The sequence below is a fragment of the Malaya genurostris genome, chromosome 2, assembly GCF_030247185.1.
Source record: "Malaya genurostris strain Urasoe2022 chromosome 2, Malgen_1.1, whole genome shotgun sequence".
Lineage (NCBI taxonomy): Eukaryota > Metazoa > Arthropoda > Insecta > Diptera > Culicidae > Malaya > Malaya genurostris.
In genome coordinates this window covers 348,460,963-348,479,258 of record NC_080571.1, presented here as the reverse complement: position 1 = coordinate 348,479,258, position 18,296 = coordinate 348,460,963, and the positions used below count along the sequence as shown (strand labels likewise).

The following is an 18,296-nucleotide window of genomic DNA, read 5'->3' as shown; positions in this document are numbered from 1 at the left end:
TAATGTTGAAATAAATAAATCAATGATAATGAGTTTTAACTAGAATGTTTGTTTTATATCTCAAATCTCGGCATTAGCTTACATGCTTGAACACCGATAATTTCGGTAATTTGTTTCCAAAAGCGTCGAAGATCTCGGTAATTTATAGTTTTCTCGAAACCGAAAATCTCGGTAAAATCAAATTATCTGTGAAATAAAAATACCGAGAATTTCAGTTGTTTTAATAGCGGCCTTTACACGAGTCATTAAAAATGTCATTACTAAAAAATAATACCATTTTAATGAACGTGGTTGGTGTAGTAATGACGAGTTTTCTATCAAATTTGAAATACATCATTACTTAGTCATTGAAAAACTTATTTCTTTCAAGAAATAAAACTGATGAACCGTCCAATTTGATGTCTAAAATACTACTGATTCATTTACAAATTTTTAAGGTTAGTTTACACTTTTCTTATATCTATGTTAGTTCCACTACATTTTATATATACATTTTCCCCTTATTGGAGAATCTTCAGATAGAAAAAGGTATCGAGAATTTACCAAGGTGGACCAAGAGAGATGGAGATAAAGCGAGAGTAAAGAAGAAAGCAAAGGGGAGTGATGTGCAATTCTCTTCTCACCACTCGATTGAGAACCAAGGCTGGTTAATATAATTCGGCTTAGATCCTTTATTGCACCAAAGCGGACAGACATAACAAGCCTGTGCGGTAGAGATGGTCGGGTCTCGGGTATTTTACACGAAACCCGACCCGTACCCGTACCCGACGGGTTTTTGGTCGGGTACGGGGAAAAATTTTTATTTTCAATCGGGTACGGGTCGGGTAAAAAATTTACGGCTCACTCGGGTACGGGTCGGGTCGAGTAAAAAAAAATACTGCTCACTTACGGGTAAATTTTTTTTTTGATCGATTACCCGACATAAATATGTTACTTTACATAAATATGTTAACACGTTGACGAGAATTTTTTATTGCAAAACAGTTCTTCCGAAAAATAAACTTAGCCTAATACCGTTTTCGTTTACTTTAGCTCTACCGTTTTCGTTTTTAAACCTAGACGCGGGCGAGTCTGACTCCGAGTAAAACGAACACGTGGTATGCGCCCTAAACAACAACTCATGAAAAAAAGTAAAAATAAACAAACTTGCATGGATGCGTGGTGCGACCCGAGAAAATTTTCGAGCGAAACTACGCGATTGGAGTGCGATCTAGAGCGACCTCAGGTTGCTAAAATAAACATATCAAACGTTGTTTGGGCGACTCTGGGTCAGCTTTCGGGCTGCTCTGATCAATAAACGAAAACGGTATAAGATGTTACGGTCAGACCCTACTTTTCACGTAGGTTTTAATGGACTGCTATTTTAAAGCTGTTTAATGCACAATCCAGTAAAAATTATTTCATTCATATATAAAATGTAGTGTAGTACTCATATCACATTCAGATACCAGAAAACTGTTATTTTAAATATTGGTTGAAGATTTTCAAAATTTTCATATAAATCATTAGGATTCTAACCATAAAACCTGTTTTAATCCACCTAGTGGTGTAATGATGCCTTTCTCATATCAATCAAAATATCATATATAATACTGTGGTATTCTTCAAAATTATTTTTCTTTGATTCTTAAAAGAATAATCGAAATAGATTTGTTTGACCGTCTACTGATAAAAACTATCAAATTGGAAAAGATTTGAGGTCGATTTAGAAATTTTTTTAAGGTTTTTCCTCATTTTCAGTGATGGTGTACAATTTTTAACACACTTTACCCTATATTTCCGGATTCGGAAGTCGGATCCGCATGAAATTCAGGAATAACGCATGGGACCACAGGACCTTTCATTTGAACCTAAATTTGTGAAAATCGGTCGCGCCATCTATGAGAAAAGTTAAAACACATATTTTCTTTTTTTTGCACATTTTACCCCATAACTCTCGAACCGGAAGTCGGATCGAAATAATATTCAGGAATTTTTTATGGGACCTCAAGACCTTTCATTTGAATCTAAGTTTGTGAAAATCGGTTCAGCCATCTCTGAGAAAAGTTAGTGCACTTATTTTCACAATTTTTTGCACATTTTACCCCATAATTCCGGAACCGGAAGTCGGATCCAAATAATATTCAGGAATTTTGTATGGGACCACAAGACCTTTCATTTGAATCTTAGTTTGTGCAAATCGGTTTAGCCATCTCCGAGAAAAGTTAGTGCAAAAAAAAAACGTTACATACACACATACGCACATACACACACACACACAGACATTTTGCGTACTCGACGAACTGAGTCGAATGGTATATGACACTCGGCCCTCCGGGCCTCGGTTCAAAAGTCGGTTTTCACAGTGATTGCATAACCTTTCTATATTAGAAAGGCAAAACATGAACATTTATTTCAGAAAATCTGCCTAGAAGTTCTTCTTATTCTTCACTTCTGGATGGTGTCACCTCACTTGAAATAACACCGATTGATGGCACAGCAAGTTGGGCTATATTGCCAGTTAATTTTCGTTTTTTTTTCACTGGACTACAAGTGAAAATCTCAATGCGTGACAACGTGGAGTCGCAAAAGTACGGGTGAAAATCTTTTCTCACGAAATATTCAAATTTTCACCGGGTTCACTCGTTGAGGGTTCCACCGGAGGTGGCACAGAGGTTCAATGGCTGTAAAAACCACTGTTTCGTAAAAACCATACCTACCCAAAATTGAATACAACGGGTATTACGACACTATGGGTGAATATGTTTCTCGAAAAATTTGAGTAGATATTACTCGCTTTTGTTGATATTTGTAAATGAGTATAAAAAGTACCAAAGACATTGGAAATCTATTCATGCTTCACAGTGTAATTATATGTTTAAATATAAACAAGCATTTTCATGTATTTTACTCACTAACTAGAGCCTGATACGGCTCGCTATCTAAAACACTTTATTATTTCTAGAGTGACTATAATCCACCCATCTGACACCGGTATGTGAGCACCAGCCATTTGAAAGTATACCGATTACGTCGAGCCCCTTGCGTTTCGAGCCCCAAACATTGCGATGTTTTGATATTCATCGCGACTCTCAAATTGTGAAAATTATCTCCACTTGATGTCCCAAAACACTGTCTGCTGTATTTTAGGTAAACCGACCAGTTATTGTGAGAGAGTCGACCCAAAATGTACTAATTTTCGTGCACTAAACAAGGTAAACGCGTAAAACAAAAGTATTACTGTTTGTTTGTTTACGTTGCTATCAGCTGATTTTGAAGTTCCGATTTTGATCTCATCAAGATGGCGTCGTGACAAGGGGCCGCTATAATCAGAGTGGCGACAGCTGTTCGTTTGGAATGACAGCTCCCTGTTACAAACGAGCAAACGACCTGTCAATTCAATGTAAAGCTAATGGTATGTTTTGAATTGTTGCCAAAATTACGGATGAGATGTCGTCACTCTGGTCACTCTAATTTTTTCCATCCTGAATTTGGGTAAAATTTTCACTACTCATTCGGGTCGGGTACGGGTACAGGTAATTTTTAATCGGGTACGGGTAAATTTTTTTATTTTTTATCGGGTACGGGTCGGGTACGGGTAATTTTTTTTATTATTGATCGGGTACGGGTAATTTTTTTAATTTTTCATCGGGTGCGGGTAATTTTTTTTGCTGATCACTCGGGTACAGGTCGGGTTCGGGTATAAGAATTTCTATACCCGACCATCTCTACTGCGCGGTAAAGAGGATAAACACTGAAACATATATCTCGGTTGATTTTTCATTAAGTCGTATAAGATAGTGACACTTTCTCTTCAATCACTTTCTCTTTCGATTATTGTGATGTGATTAAAAAGATTTGCTTTGATATCACTATTCTGTTTGAAAGTCGAAATGACAAAAATAATTCTCGTGTAAGGAACGCTAATGTTTGAGAGTACACGGCTGTTCAAATCTCGGCAAATTTTTGCCGAGATTCGGGAAAAACTCTAATGTATTATGACTCTCAGTCTCAGCAAATTCAAACTGAATGATTATAGAAAAAAAATCATTAAAAAAGGAAAATGGTCCGTTTGCAATTTTAAACTTATTGTATTTAAAATCCACCCCTGAGGCCAACTGAATGAGAATGATATCACTGAACAATCACAGCGATCTCGCAGTCACTCATCTGCGCGCACCTAAGCGAATTCATTCGACTTGGCCAAGTAACGCAATCAAAACAAGCATACACATTCACTTGAGCGCATTTGCCATGCACATGGGCAAGAGAAAGATGACATCAACTATCTATAGTGGGCTCTTTTCTTATAGTGCCACACATTTTCCCGTCACTCACCACATTCATTTCATTCGACAAATTGTTCGCGTTGAGGAAAGTTGGAGCTGTTGAAGCAGCAGAAAAAGGTGAGCCATGCATCGAAGGGAAATGCGTATTTTCTCGTAATTTTCACAATCAGAATCCCGTTAGAATTGGCAAGTTGGTTTTCTAGAATCCGCAATATGTGCGGAAATGTGATTCTGTTATTCGATTAGTGCTGGAAAAAATGAAAGCGAACTATTTTCTTTTCTTCGGATAAAAGAAAAAGAAACTTGCGCACCGTCATTAGCGCGTTTGACAGCAGCTGTGCTGGTGCAAAAAAAAAATGCTAGAAGCAGCAACCTAGTGGGCGGCGTTTGGCAGTATTTATTTACTGTTGTGTGTGGCGTTGAAGTTGGATTCTGAACATTGATTATGAATGAAATCTAGTAAATGAAGGTTGATCGAAAAACTACGATTATTTTAAATCATTGTCATAATTGAATCGGAATAGGTGTTTGAAGTGTATCTGTTTTCGATTCTGTTTCGGGAGATGATGATTTAATCGCAAATTCCTTCACTTCCAAGTTTTCCACGCAATCGATGAAATGATCGTGTTCACTGTATGGGGGGTGATAGGAGGTGATCGCATATCGCTTCCGCTTTCTCTTAATTTTCTCGGACGCAGAGTTTATATTGCAGCAAATTTCTCTCGCTTAGGACAGCAAAACAAGCCTTTGAAAGTTGTACAACTTCGTTCGATGGAGAATTGTTTTTCAAGGGTTTCTACCTATGTTTATTCGATATATTGAAGCAAGAGAACTTTTTATTTACCATATAGTTAATGACGTTCTGTTCTTTGCATTCACAGGGGAGGTGCACAAACATCGGCAAATCCGTTTATTTTCTTTTCGTTCTGTTCCTGTATCGTTTTATATGTCTTTCATTGTTTGACTTGCCACCACGTGACGAAGTGCGTGTCTGTTTTACTTGTATTGAACAAGAAAGGATAGGAAACGGAAAAACTAACGGTAAAGGAAAAAGCCAACACACCACATTGACAAATCGCCATTCATTGGAAATTACTTTACCCGAGCAAAACACCGGATTTTTTTCTGTTCGTGTTGAGGTAGAAATCAATAACGTCTGCTACTGCAAAGTACATTGAATCAGTCACAAATCGATAGTTGCTGGGGCGAGGACGATCTGGATTTGATCCGCGTCAGCAAACGAACGACCAACGAATTCGCTGATAGTCATGTCGCAGATAAGTCGGACGGTGAAAAATCTGGAACCGCCTCGTCCGCTCAAGGCTACACTGAAACAATCTCACGGTCATGTACCCGTCTACGAAGTTCAATCAAGTAAGTTTAGCTGGACGATCAATTCTTAAAATCCGAATCATATTGAATGTCACTTTCATTTTCAGTTGAAGAACTTATCACATTGACGGAAAATGTTGCAGCCAGTTTGAACAGTGGATGTAACAGTGCGGACGGTATGAACGCGCTACTGGCAAATCTGCGATTGTACGGACCGCAACTGGAGAACGTTTCCAAAGATACCCTAGATCGAGCGTTCGTAATTTTTCGAAATGCTTCGCAGGACGAACGGTTAAACATAATGACGCGACTTAACTTGTTGGAACTGATTGAGTTGCGAGCCAAGTCGTGGCAAGTGTCGGACGGTATAAACACCTACTACAAGCACAAGGCTACGAATGTAGAGGTAGGCTTGACTCATTTGGCGGAACATATTTCATTCCAACGTTCGATTCGTTTTTCAGCCGGATGTCATCGGCGATTCTTCGTTGTTGAGCACCTCCCCTCCTGGATTGTCTCTAGGACAGCAGATGATCCCGTCGTTGTCTCCCGGTGAATTAATTCGTACCTCGGGCAAGTTTCCGAAGCCGACGAAAATTCCCGGCAAAACTTACTGCAAGGACGAGATTGTTATCCGCAACGCTGATTCTGGAAAAGGTACAATGTTTGATTTTTACTCCCTGACGGGAAAATATCTTCGAAACCAATACTCCACCCCGGATGTATACTTATATTTGTTATTATTTGATTTATTTTCACTACCGGACTGTGTACAACAATCCTAAGTAATGGGAATCAAGGGACGTAGAGTTCACATGATAGAGGAATTAAGCGAAACCGTTATATCGTTCCAAAGAGGTAACACCCAGTTCGGTTTGCTTGTGTGTGTGAATCTGACAAGAATAACAACCTATTGCACCGTTTGGCACTAACGTTTGAACAATGTTTTTAATAAGCACGTAAACCTCGCACAAATCATCTGTTCTATTCTGGCCGTACCATCAATCAATGTTAAATTAACAGCTTGATAACGCATTTTCTTTCGACCATTACAACATTTATGCACAACACTAATGCACGTTCTGTAGCTCGTGCAACGTCATGAGACAAAACTGCTCACCATCAAACCTCCTAATCGAGTTAGCAACGGCCCCGGAAATAAGCCTTACGTATGCACGTGCTTCAACGACACGATTTGCTGTCTGCTGTCCAGCATTCCAATGTGCATTATACGTACTTCTTCGCTATCGTTCGCTGCTTTCTCACATTTTACCTTTATCCATAGTATATTGATTAGAGATGAATCAACACTGAAAGGCTTACGACTGGATTAAATAATATCAACTCGAGTTAGAGCCAAGTTATTCCTGTTCAAATTTTTCATCTTCACATACTTTCTATTCATTAGGCGAAGTATGTAGAATTTTATTTCTAAATGCAATAACTAACCTTATTCACCAACCCGTTCGTTACATCTCAAATTACATTTGAGTGAAAGATTGCACTTTTTCTGTGTTTTGACTGTTATCTATTGGAGGAAAATTTTCTAATCCCGACTTATATTGTCAGTTAATCCAGGTGCGAAGGAACGTCTCGTTCAAATTACCGGTCCCAATGAGGAGAAAATCAAGTAAGACTCCTTGCAGCCGCTCTCCAAATGGCTGTTTAGCTTCCAGTGAGTGAGTGACATTGTTTTTTTCTTTCTCTATCAGCTACGCGAAACAGTTGATCGAAGACACAATCCGTCGTAATGCATCTCCGGTGCGTCTGGAAACTTCACAGGATGGCTCGTGCAGCTCGTTGGCATCGTCTGCGTCGGACGAAATGCTCCCACGACGACCACTCTCCGATGGGCCAAACTCTTTGCCAAATAATCCCACTGGGCAGCGAGGTTCCACATTGATGGGCAATCCAAACGGATTCCAGCAAGCGGGCTCGCAATCCGGAGCTGGTTTGAATTTGAATTTAGCTAATTCAAATAACGGTAACCTGTACCAGCAACAGCAGCAGCAGCAACAACAACAACATCAGTCGGCACAATATACTCATCCAAAATTGGCCCGAAACGGATCCCAGAATCTTGGACAGCAGTCGGGATTGTTACTGCACAGTTTATCCTCAAATGATGCTTCTCTGGGTGAATACAAGTATACGGTTAGTGTTGGCAGACACAACGTCAAAATCACCGGAGAATGCTTCGACTTAGTACGGGTGAGTGTTGATCGGATTATTATTATATTGTACGTTCTACATACAAAACATTTACCAGGTTGCAAAGCTGGTGCTTGACGACTACTTCAGCAGCAATGAATTTTTGGCTGCTGTGGAGATGGGATTTGACCTACCGAATTCACTGGCTTCTCCGGTAACACCGATGCCGGGTCAGCATCAGCTAATAACTGGATCACCGTTTGTCGACAGTGGCGTAGGGCTCGATGCTATGGCGATGGGAGCCAACTGCATCGAAGTGGATGACGATGTGTTCATCGTAGAACCACCGACTCTACCTGGCGCCAGCAGCGGGTGTAAATCGGGCGACAGTTCCAGCTCGTCCAGCTCGACGCTAGTAAACACGTCCACACCCATCAATAACGGGCTGAGTCGATCCCGAAGGAGTCATTTCTCGCGCAAGGACAGCGCACCGGACGGCATCAAGGATGGCAGCACAGCTGCACCAGCTTCGAATGACGATTCTACTTCAGGTAGGTAGATCATGTTAGCTTATATGCAGGCCAACCGTGATGACAAACGATACACGTTATTTCTATGATTGTTTGTAATATTACTTCCGAGGGCAAGAATTATAAATTGATTTTAGAAAGAGTTATCAGCAAAATAATGTGATAGCTCTCCTCCATGATTACCCTTATGACAACCTCTAAGTATTGTAGAAAGTATCCGTTCTCGTTAAAAAGCATCGATTCACAGCTTTGGTACATTCGCCAAATTTGGTGACGATTCGTTTAGTTGCAGGGTTGTTACGGTCGCGCGGATTTCGTGATTTTCGCGGATTTGGCGCGGTTTCTGCTAAGATTTTTTAATGCTATGGCGCGAATTTCAAAAAATATCATTCCACAAAATTCTTCGCAAATTTTTTAAGCTTGTGAGTTTTATGAAACCCTAAAAAATTAAAGATGGGCGAACGTTTCAGCAATTGGTCGAGATGGCCGATTTTTCACCTTGACAAAACTAAAACTTACTAGAAGGCGGTTCTAGCCAATGTTTTCTTCAGTGGACAAAATTTCGATTTTATGCTTTTCGGTCTCGAGTGATACAAGTTGCTATTTCAACATTTTACACTCAAGGATATTGATGTCAGATGGAAGATATCGTCTCTGTGAAAATACATTCAATAATGCAAAGAACATAATAAATGGAATGCGATTCTACAATAATATGGTAACAAAATTTGTGTATGATAAAAATCGCATTCTTAAAGCAAAATTTACACATGTTTACGAAGCGAAGTATGACAATAAAAGAAACGAAGTGTGCTAATAATTTGTTGGTTCCATTATCCAACATTTTCAATTGTTCTTTGCGTTCTGGAATTTTTCCTGAAATATGGAAGAAATCCTATGTGAACATCATCTGATCTGTCGAAGATAAGTGAGGAGATCGGCAAATTGAGGAACAACAAAGCCGCGGGCAATGACCAGTTACCAGGCGAGCTGCTCAAACATGGAGGAGAGGCACTGGTTAGAGCGCTGCACTGGATGATTTCTAGGATTTGGGAGGAGGAGATTCTACCGCAGGAATGGATGGATGGAGTGGTATGTCCCGTCTACAAAAAGGGCGATAAGCTAGACTGTTGCAATTACCACTCAATCACATTGCTGAACGCCGCCTACAAGGTACTCTCCCAAATCCTTTGCCGTCGTCTATCACCAATAGCTAAGGAATTCATAGGGCCGTACCAAGCGGGATTTACTGGAGCCTGCGCCACTACGGATCACATATTCGCGATAAGACAAGTACTCCAGAAGTGTCGTGAATACAACGTACCCACGCATCACCTATTCATTGACTTCAAAGCGGCATACGACACAATCGATCGAGAACAGCTTTGGCAGATTATGCACGAATACGGTTTCCCGGATAAACTGACGCGATTGGTCAAAGCAACGATGGATAGAGTGATGTGCTACGTCCGAGTATCTGGACGCTCTCGAGTCCCTTCGAGTCTCGGAGAGGGCTACGTCAAGGTGATGGACTTTCTTGTATCTTGTTCAATATTGCCCTGGAAGGTGTGATTCGAAGAGCGAGAATCGACACGAGTGGCACGATCTTCCGAAAGTCCGTACAACTTTTTGGCTTCGCTGACGATATTGATATTGTGACACGTAACCTTAAGAAGATGACGGAAACCTACATCGGACTGAAAGCTGAAGCTAGGAGTATCGGACTGGCCATAAATGCGTCGAAAACAAAATACATGAGAGGAAGAGGCTTTAGAGAAGAAACACTACGCATATCGAGGTGGTTGACGTTTTTGTGTATTTTAGCTCACTGGTGATCGCCGATAATGACACCAGCAGAGAAATTCATAGACGTATTTTGGCAGGGAATCGTGCGTACTTTGGACTCAGAAAAACCGTCCGATCGAGAAAAGTACGCAACTGCACGAAATTGACCATCTACAAAACGCTCATTAGACCGGTTGTTCTCTTTGTGGCCAAAGACTATGCTGGCAGAGCACCAACGCGCCCTCAGTGTTTTCGAAAGAAAGGTACTGAGGACCATCTATGACGAAGTGCAGATGGAAGACGAAACGTAGAGACGGCGTATGAATCACGAATTGTAACAGCTGCTAGGAGAACCACTTATCGTACGGACAGCTAAAATAGGACGTCTACGATGGGCTGGGCATGTCATAAGAATGTCGGACGACAGCCCAGTGAAATGGTTCTTGAATCTAATCCGAAGAACAAGAGGAGCGCAGCGAGAAAGGTGGATCGATCAAGTGGAGGGTGATCTCAGAAGCATCCGTGCCTTGAGTGGCTGGCGACGAGCAGCCATGGGCCGAGTTATGTGGAGACGTATGCTTGATACAGCAAAGGACACCCCAGGCCTATAGCTGTTAGGTAAGGTAAGGTAAGTCCCCTGCTGCGTTCGACGAAATCATTCATCACATAACGATCTCCAAGTTAAGTAGACTGGGATTAAACGTATCATTTTTTAATTGGCTTCGATCATATCTAACTGGTAATGAAATGATAGTGAAAATAGGAGCCTGTACAACCTCACCATGTGCTGTTACATCTGGAGTTCCTCAAGGAAGTCACCTTGGACCGATCATAATTTTATTGTATCTCAACGATCTAAATTTTTCGATCAAGTGTATGAAACTATCGTTCGTCGACTATAATATGCCACAAACTGTTCGCGAACGCGCATCGTCTGTTAAGGACCTGGGTGTTCCGGAAACCAAGTTAAATTTTAAAGAGCACATAGAACTTTCAATTGATACAATTCGACATTCGACGTCGTAGTTTTCCTATTTATTTCTTCGGATTCCCTATGTTAGAACTAATTATGGATATAACGAGCTCATTGCTAGCATGTGTCACATATTTAACAAATGGTTCAGTTCTTTCGACTTTCATTTATCACGTAATGTTATCAAGAAATCGTTTCTTATGCTACTGTCTCATTAGATTTAGTTTAGATTTAGCACTAGATTTAAGGAAATGTATCATTTGGATGATTTTGATCTATTGATGCGAAAAATGAGGAGGTTTTATGTCTGCTGGAGAACAAGTTTGACAGAAACTAATTCCAGTGGGCTCCAAATAAAAGAATAAAAAATGAGGAGGAAAAGAAAGACATTCAGAGTAAAATCTGACAACAGAAGAAGGCGCTATTATAATTGAAAAAGAAATTAAAAAGAGTGAATCAGATCATCCTGATGTGGTCTACCTTAAAATTCTTCTTACCAAGAAGGAAATGTTTGCCGAACAAAAAGAGTTCGAAGCAAAAAAATATCTTCGATGAAACCTGTTTCACTTCTTTCAAAATTACAATTGTAAGCATTTTTATTTTTACTGTAACATTTTCCGTACATCAGAGAGTATTAATCAGTGCGGTAAAATTTCATTTTCGATCGAATAATATAGGATGAAAATGAAATTTATGGCCGCCGACCGTCAGCATGTCCCTACTAATTCATTTGACTTTTGCTGCCATTTTTAAGTGAAGCTCCCAGGATGCATCCTCAGTTGAATAATTGTACCTAGTCATTTGAAGTTTTGTTTGCTCAGTTTCAAGTGCCAAGTAGTTTACCTGCTTCATTGCCTTCGCTCTTGGTAATAAGCAAGTTCGAACGAATAGAATTATGAATGGAGTAAAGTATTAAAAATGAAAACTGAAGGAGGAAACAATTAATTTATGTGTATTCTGTGATTTATATTTCAGCTATCTGGTTTGGCTTTCATCTATTTTCTTGAACCAATTAGAATCTCTCACACTATTGAAAGAGATATTTTGTTACTTCAAGAGATCAACTGACGGTAATTAAACTGAGCCTCGATTGAAGAGAAACGAGTGATAAACTGAATGCTGCCCATTCGGGCCGTCAGCAAACATTGTGTGTGTCAGAGAGTGAAGTTTACTGCAATAGAGAGATCGTCAATGTGTTCCACATTCAGTTTCAATTGAATTGAATGAAGTTTTACTGCACTGGTATTAATTAAGCATCAAGAGTAAACCAAGTTAACTTGTGTTGGTAATTTGTGTATTACGTACATTTTATTCAGTACGTATGTCATAGATTGGTATATGCAGTGCAATGAGTTTATTAAAGTGACTTGCAGGATTGAGTTTCAAACAATCTTTTTTAACAATAATTTATTCTCAAATAAATGTTAAGCCTGACATTTTGTATGAAATATCAGTTTTGAACAATTTTTCACCAACGTTTGATGGAAAATTGCTTACATTTTATGAATGTAGATTTTAATTTTTTTTCCGGCTCTGAAAGTATAATGACGAAAAACTCTAAAGTGGAACTTACTTCGACATTCAATGGTCACGTTAAGGTTGAAATTCGATACGATTTGCAGTTTCGACATTATAGGGTAATGAGTGATTAAAATCTCAACTTGCCGTTTAAAACGACGATAATTGAAATAATGTCATGAGAACTAAAACATCGAAGAATATCCATGCAAAAAACACATGCGAATTGATAAAAAAAAAAAGGTATCATCTCACTGCTAGGTGGATTAATCACGTTTTTATAATTGTAACGGCATAACTCTAGAACTGCTGAACGAATTGCCACAAAACTTGGCACAGGTACTTCAGGTCTTCAGAGATAATTATAGAGGTATGTTCAAAGGAAAGAGAGCGTAGCAAGTGTATTTAACAAGAGGGGGTCATTAAAAAAGTCATATAATTTGACAGGAATCGATACTTTTTGAAGACTATGGAAACATTTTGCACACCCTAAATGTGACTATATGGGACGTGGATGTAACAAGTATAGGACCAGGTATAAGTACGATCGCAGCAGGCGTGCGCGTCGGACGTGAAGAAATTTTGCTTCCGTCACAAATTTTAGAAAATTCATTTGTTCTCATATTAATAGATAATGTGCTAAATGTAATTTTTGTGATTGTGATGCAATGCTAAGTTAATTTTCGATAATTTTAGTTTATTTTTCGTGTGCGTGATGTGTGATGCGAAACAGGAAATTTATGTTGTATTCATATTGACTAGATCATGAAGTCTTTTCATCATTGCCGATCTTCTGTGTGTTGAATTGGTAATTACATGGAACTAGTGACATTGGAGATGGAACAGGGATGTGTTTAAAGTTTATATGGAATCTGGAAATCACCCTATCGACTCTAAAAATCAGTGCATGTTTTATTTTCGCAGGAGTTTTCTTTTGAAGACTGCAAAACGATCTGACGTTCGTGGAATAAGTTATGAAAGGAAAACCGATACAAAGCCCAAACAATGGGGCGCTAGAATATAATATCACCGATCGTGGTAAACTTTGCATTGTTTTTATGGGACTCAAAAGAAACACGAAAAGTTTGGTGGAGCAAGAAAATAAATCTTTTTATATTTTTCCATACCACTTCGTTCCAGTCTAATGAGCAAATTTTATTCGCTTATCTTCCAAGTACAGAATTGATTTGTCCCTGGTTGGCGGTTCAATGCATAGAGCACTGGTCTTACAAACCAGTTATCGTATGTTCGAGCCCCGACCTGGAAGGATTCGTAGTGTCAGCAGAATCGTAGCACCAGCCATGCAATGGTTCTGTACACTTTGAATCGACTGCGAAGTCTGTTGAAACAGAAGGTCTTTCTCCACTACTGGAATGTAATACCAAGGCTTTGCTTTCCAAGTACAGAGTACAATTCTTTTATATGTATGCTACTTTCCGAATCCAACGCTTTTTGGGGTGGTAGCATTGTTGTCAACGGGAAAGCTCAGCGGTTTATGTTGAACCGCAAGGTGGTATTGATAGTTCAACATTAAGTACTGATGCTCTGATGAGTGGAAGACGAAACGTAAAAATAGGAACTCTTATTATTATTCAATCAACTGTAAACATGATCACATCAACCTTTGACGTTCAGTAAATATTGCAAAAAGATGGGGAATATGTTATTTACAATATTTTAGTAAACAGAAAACATACTTACAATTATTGCCAACCTATCGTTCTAACCATCGTTTCCTTTACTTTCAGCGAGAATTGTGCATGAATACGAACGCTTGATCTACTACTCCAAGTCTCCCCACTCATGGGCTTTGCCACGTGACTGGTTGAAGATCTGCGATAAACTGCCGTACCTAGTACGGAACAAGGTAAACACCGATCGTGAAGTAAGAAAAGATGGTAGTCCAACGTCATCCGATGATCGAGACTACTCCCAATCGTGCACCACCGGGTCTGACTGTAACAGTTGCAATAATTCTACTCTCATCAACATTCCTACTAACATCAATACTAATAACAAGTACGGCTGGTCCCGTAGTGATACTAACAATAATAACACTAGCACTAGTGAGCATAACGACACTAACAATGATTACCACCACCACCACCAACAGAGAAGAGCTCAGTACATTGCGAGAGGTTTCCTCAGCCGGCATGCTACCGTAGGTTCCAATAGTTTTGACATGGCCACGGAAACAAAATACCCACCAAAACACGGCAGTTGCTACAATCTTAATAGTAATACCAACAACAGTTATCAATCGTCATATCATCAGCACCAGCAAATGTCGCTACAGAATGGTGGTGGCGTGTTTAAGCGATCAGAAACAGCTCCGTTTCGATTGGTTCGTTACAAATCAATCGACTAGCGTTTTGACATGACTCAGTTGTCAACAGCTTTCGAAGTTCGCAAAATTATTATCATTATAATTATATCGTTTTATTCAACCTGATGTTCTCGATAAATACTCAGATTTTATTTAATTTCCAATCGATGTCATGTGGTAGCGAAACTAACTATTGTGTGAATTCGATAATAGCAAAATGCTTTCGAATTGGGCATGCAATCTGCAATCTAGCTTGTAATAATCAAAACGAATGATCCATGCATAAAAAATGGAAATCGAAAATAAGAAACGATGCCTTCCACAATTGTATATGTGATGTTCGAAATATGAATCAATCAAATAAACTAAAGACTTCTTCAAAATGTACAAATATGTGCCTATACTAATGTGTGCTATTTAGATTAGATTAACGTTTTTCCTCATTAGAGTGGTGGGCTATTTCATAAATCGAAGCACCATACTGTCTAACCAATTCACCTGTGAATGTCGCACTCATAGTAAGTCATTAACTAATACGTAAGTACATAGAAACTGCTGTTTATTAATCGATTGTAAGATGATTTTGCCAAAATGATCCCAATTCAGAAAAGGCGATTGTTTCATAGTAGCAAAATAAAACTCATTCTAATTTTTTCACGTCAAGGACATCGATGATGACAAGAGCCGCTTTAATGGCGATTTGTTTTTGGAACAGAAAAAGCAAACAGCTCAGGAAAGTGGTGTCACTTCGATCGAACCAGGATCCAACGAAACCGAACGAAGAGGATTGGGTGATTCTGCGTTCAATCAAGTAGATGCAACCTCTGCTACCACAAGGACCATGGCGATTACGACGACGACGACGGCGGCGATGACGGCAACGACTGCGACAACAAATTCTACAACACAACCAGCGGAGGCCGAAACGGCTGCTGCAACAACGACGACAACCGAAGCTTCGAAGCAGCAAGATGTGAACTGATAAAACAGAATTTTTTCTCGCTTTGGCACTGTCCTGATTTTTCATAACCGATATTTGTGGTAGTTTTTTAGTAACATATAAAAACACAGGCAATTCTTAATTATTATCCTTATAGCCATAACCTGTCAGCCTTACAGGCTATAAAACAAAATCAATTCACAAAGAAATTAGGCAATAATACCGATGTTTCCTTACTTTCATCTAAAAAATCGTTCTATACATTTCACTCTGCAGCTTGAGATTACTTCAACTCAAACGTTATTCAAATAACAACAAAAAACAACCAGAAGCAACACACAGCTTCAACGAATGATGATCCATTTGATGAACAAAAAAATCTCTTAGATATAATTACCCTTTTATATAGTCGTGCATGTTCCCTGATAACCCATCCTAGCATCCGAAAATCATCTAGTAACTTGAAAAGTAAACCGAGACGTAAACATGCTGTGTATTAGTCATCTAGTCTTGCGCAAAACAAATCCATCGCTTTTTTTTAATTCTCCGAGGCAGCACACTACTCTTTTCTCGAAGAACAGATTTCAGATAACTTCACACTTCGACCCATGAAGCAAAGCTATCAAACCTCAAATAGAACTTGGTGTTACTCTGCCGATGGTTTTTTGTTTGTTTAATCACTGTTGAAACGTTTTTTTTTTTGTTCCTATTTATTTGTTTTTCCCGTTTTTTTTATTAATTAGTATATTGAAATCATATTTATGTTATTTAATTATTTTTTCTTAGTCACCAGCGTCGTAGCTGTGCTTTGATGTTTTTTTTTTCGTTATGCTGAAAACAGAAAGGAAACCTCAACAGTGAACATAAAAGTCTCTACACCTTAGCTCGACTGAATAATTTGACGATAAAAATATAATCCTGCTATTCTAAGAGCTTTTGTTTTGCAGGGTATGGCACAGTTCATAGAAATATGCATGTTAGTTATTTATTTGTTTAATATATTTAATATATATTAGATGTTGTCAGTAATGCTAACAGTAATCATTATCCAATCAGTCTTCATATTTATTCCCTTAACGAATCACGAATATTGCAAAAAAAAAAAAATAATAAAAATAAATCAAAACAACTGAGTCTAACATGGTGTGCCTCCGATCGCCGACTGCGTTTTTGATAAGAGGAAATAAAAAAAACTATTTTTTTTGTAGAAAATGTGTCTTTTATTGATGACCCATCTTATCTGAGTCCGATTATCGCTCATAAAATGAACCATTTTCCTGCAATACACAGGGACGGGTCTCACCCGGCAGTGTCGAGCCTGGAAGTAGTTGTCGGGCTGTCGGACTTACAACAATTCTGCCGGGCCGCATTATGAACTATCAATCTTGAAGATTCAAATGATTCAATTCGTAATCATTTGAATCTTCAAGATTGACGTAAAGTAATCCTTAACTTAGCTTAATCCAACGATAGACATATTGAGAATTGCTAGGTAAAAAGATAATAAATATTACAATCGATAACGCAAAATGAAATTCTTCCAATCACTGGAACTGTTATACCGTTTTAACTATCCTGAGATTTGATATCACTTCTAAGAAGAGAATTTTATTGAACAGAACGTCGTACATTTACACTTCTCATGGCCCATATAGATTTATTTTGAATCTTACTAGTATGTCCTTATATCGCGAGCAAGCCTTTTCATGCGAACACGCAATATTAGATATTTTTTCGCTCCTTTCGTTCACCCGATAAAGATATACGACGTAATGAAACCTTTAGTTATTTCTATGCGATTTCCTTCTCATATGAAATAATCATACGAATTTCAAGGTTTGATGAATCCAACAGAATTTCGTTTACTATAACCCGAGCGCCTGCTCGGCGAACGGCCATAGGCCGGGTAAAGCGGGGTATAAATAAACGATATACGATACACCGAGCACCTCCTACCTTTGCCTAGAACTGGCCAACTGGTGCTTTGCTACTACACAATTCATTCAGCAAGCAATTATATTTTGTTGGTCGTTGAGCATTTGTTGAACGACATACTGCACGAAGAAATCGTTCAGTTTGTAGGAACGATTTGTTGTTGTTTTTACTCCTACAAAAATAGTTGGACATTTGGTGTTATCTTTATATAGAAAGAAAGTTTGTTGTTATTCTACATAAAGTAGAAGTATGTTGAGTTAATTTAAAGAAAAAAGGGAATAAAAACTTCCAAAATTCTCCAGTAAAACTAGTCCAACGGGGCTCTAACTCTTTATATTGGCTCAACAATGAACCTCTGTCTGCTAGATTTGCTGAATGAAAAAAAAAATGGCGCTCGGTTCAATCGTCTGTTTCAAAATCGACAATCGAAGGTCGGGATGTTGTCCTCCCGTTGAACGATTAATTGGACCAACGAAAGGCCACTATTGAACTTTCTTTTTCTGAGAAGGAACTGACAATTCGAAAACTTCTTTGCCCT

General features: G+C 38.8%; 1 protein-coding gene across 3 annotated transcripts; it reads left to right on the top strand.

Annotated features, from left to right (window-relative positions):
- Nucleotides 1-4,271: 4,271 nt before the first annotated feature.
- On the top strand, nucleotides 4,272-17,035 carry LOC131432053 (eukaryotic translation initiation factor 4E-binding protein Mextli). Of its 3 annotated transcripts, XM_058598100.1 has the most exons (10): nucleotides 4,273-4,385; nucleotides 5,150-5,642; nucleotides 5,708-6,006; nucleotides 6,065-6,257; nucleotides 6,387-6,458; nucleotides 7,170-7,230; nucleotides 7,313-7,811; nucleotides 7,870-8,302; nucleotides 14,306-14,424; nucleotides 15,548-17,035. In XM_058598100.1, exons 2-10 carry the CDS (start codon nucleotides 5,537-5,539, stop codon nucleotides 15,863-15,865), a joined length of 2,100 nt encoding a protein of 699 aa, XP_058454083.1. In that variant the 5' UTR covers nucleotides 4,273-4,385; nucleotides 5,150-5,536; the 3' UTR covers nucleotides 15,866-17,035. The 3 variants fall into 3 exon arrangements, with proteins under 3 accessions (XP_058454082.1, XP_058454083.1, XP_058454081.1); XM_058598098.1 differs by lacking the exon at nucleotides 15,548-17,035 and having other exon boundaries at nucleotides 14,306-15,274; XM_058598099.1 differs by lacking the exons at nucleotides 6,387-6,458; nucleotides 15,548-17,035 and having other exon boundaries at nucleotides 4,272-4,385; nucleotides 14,306-15,274.
- Nucleotides 17,036-18,296: the final 1,261 nt, after the last annotated feature.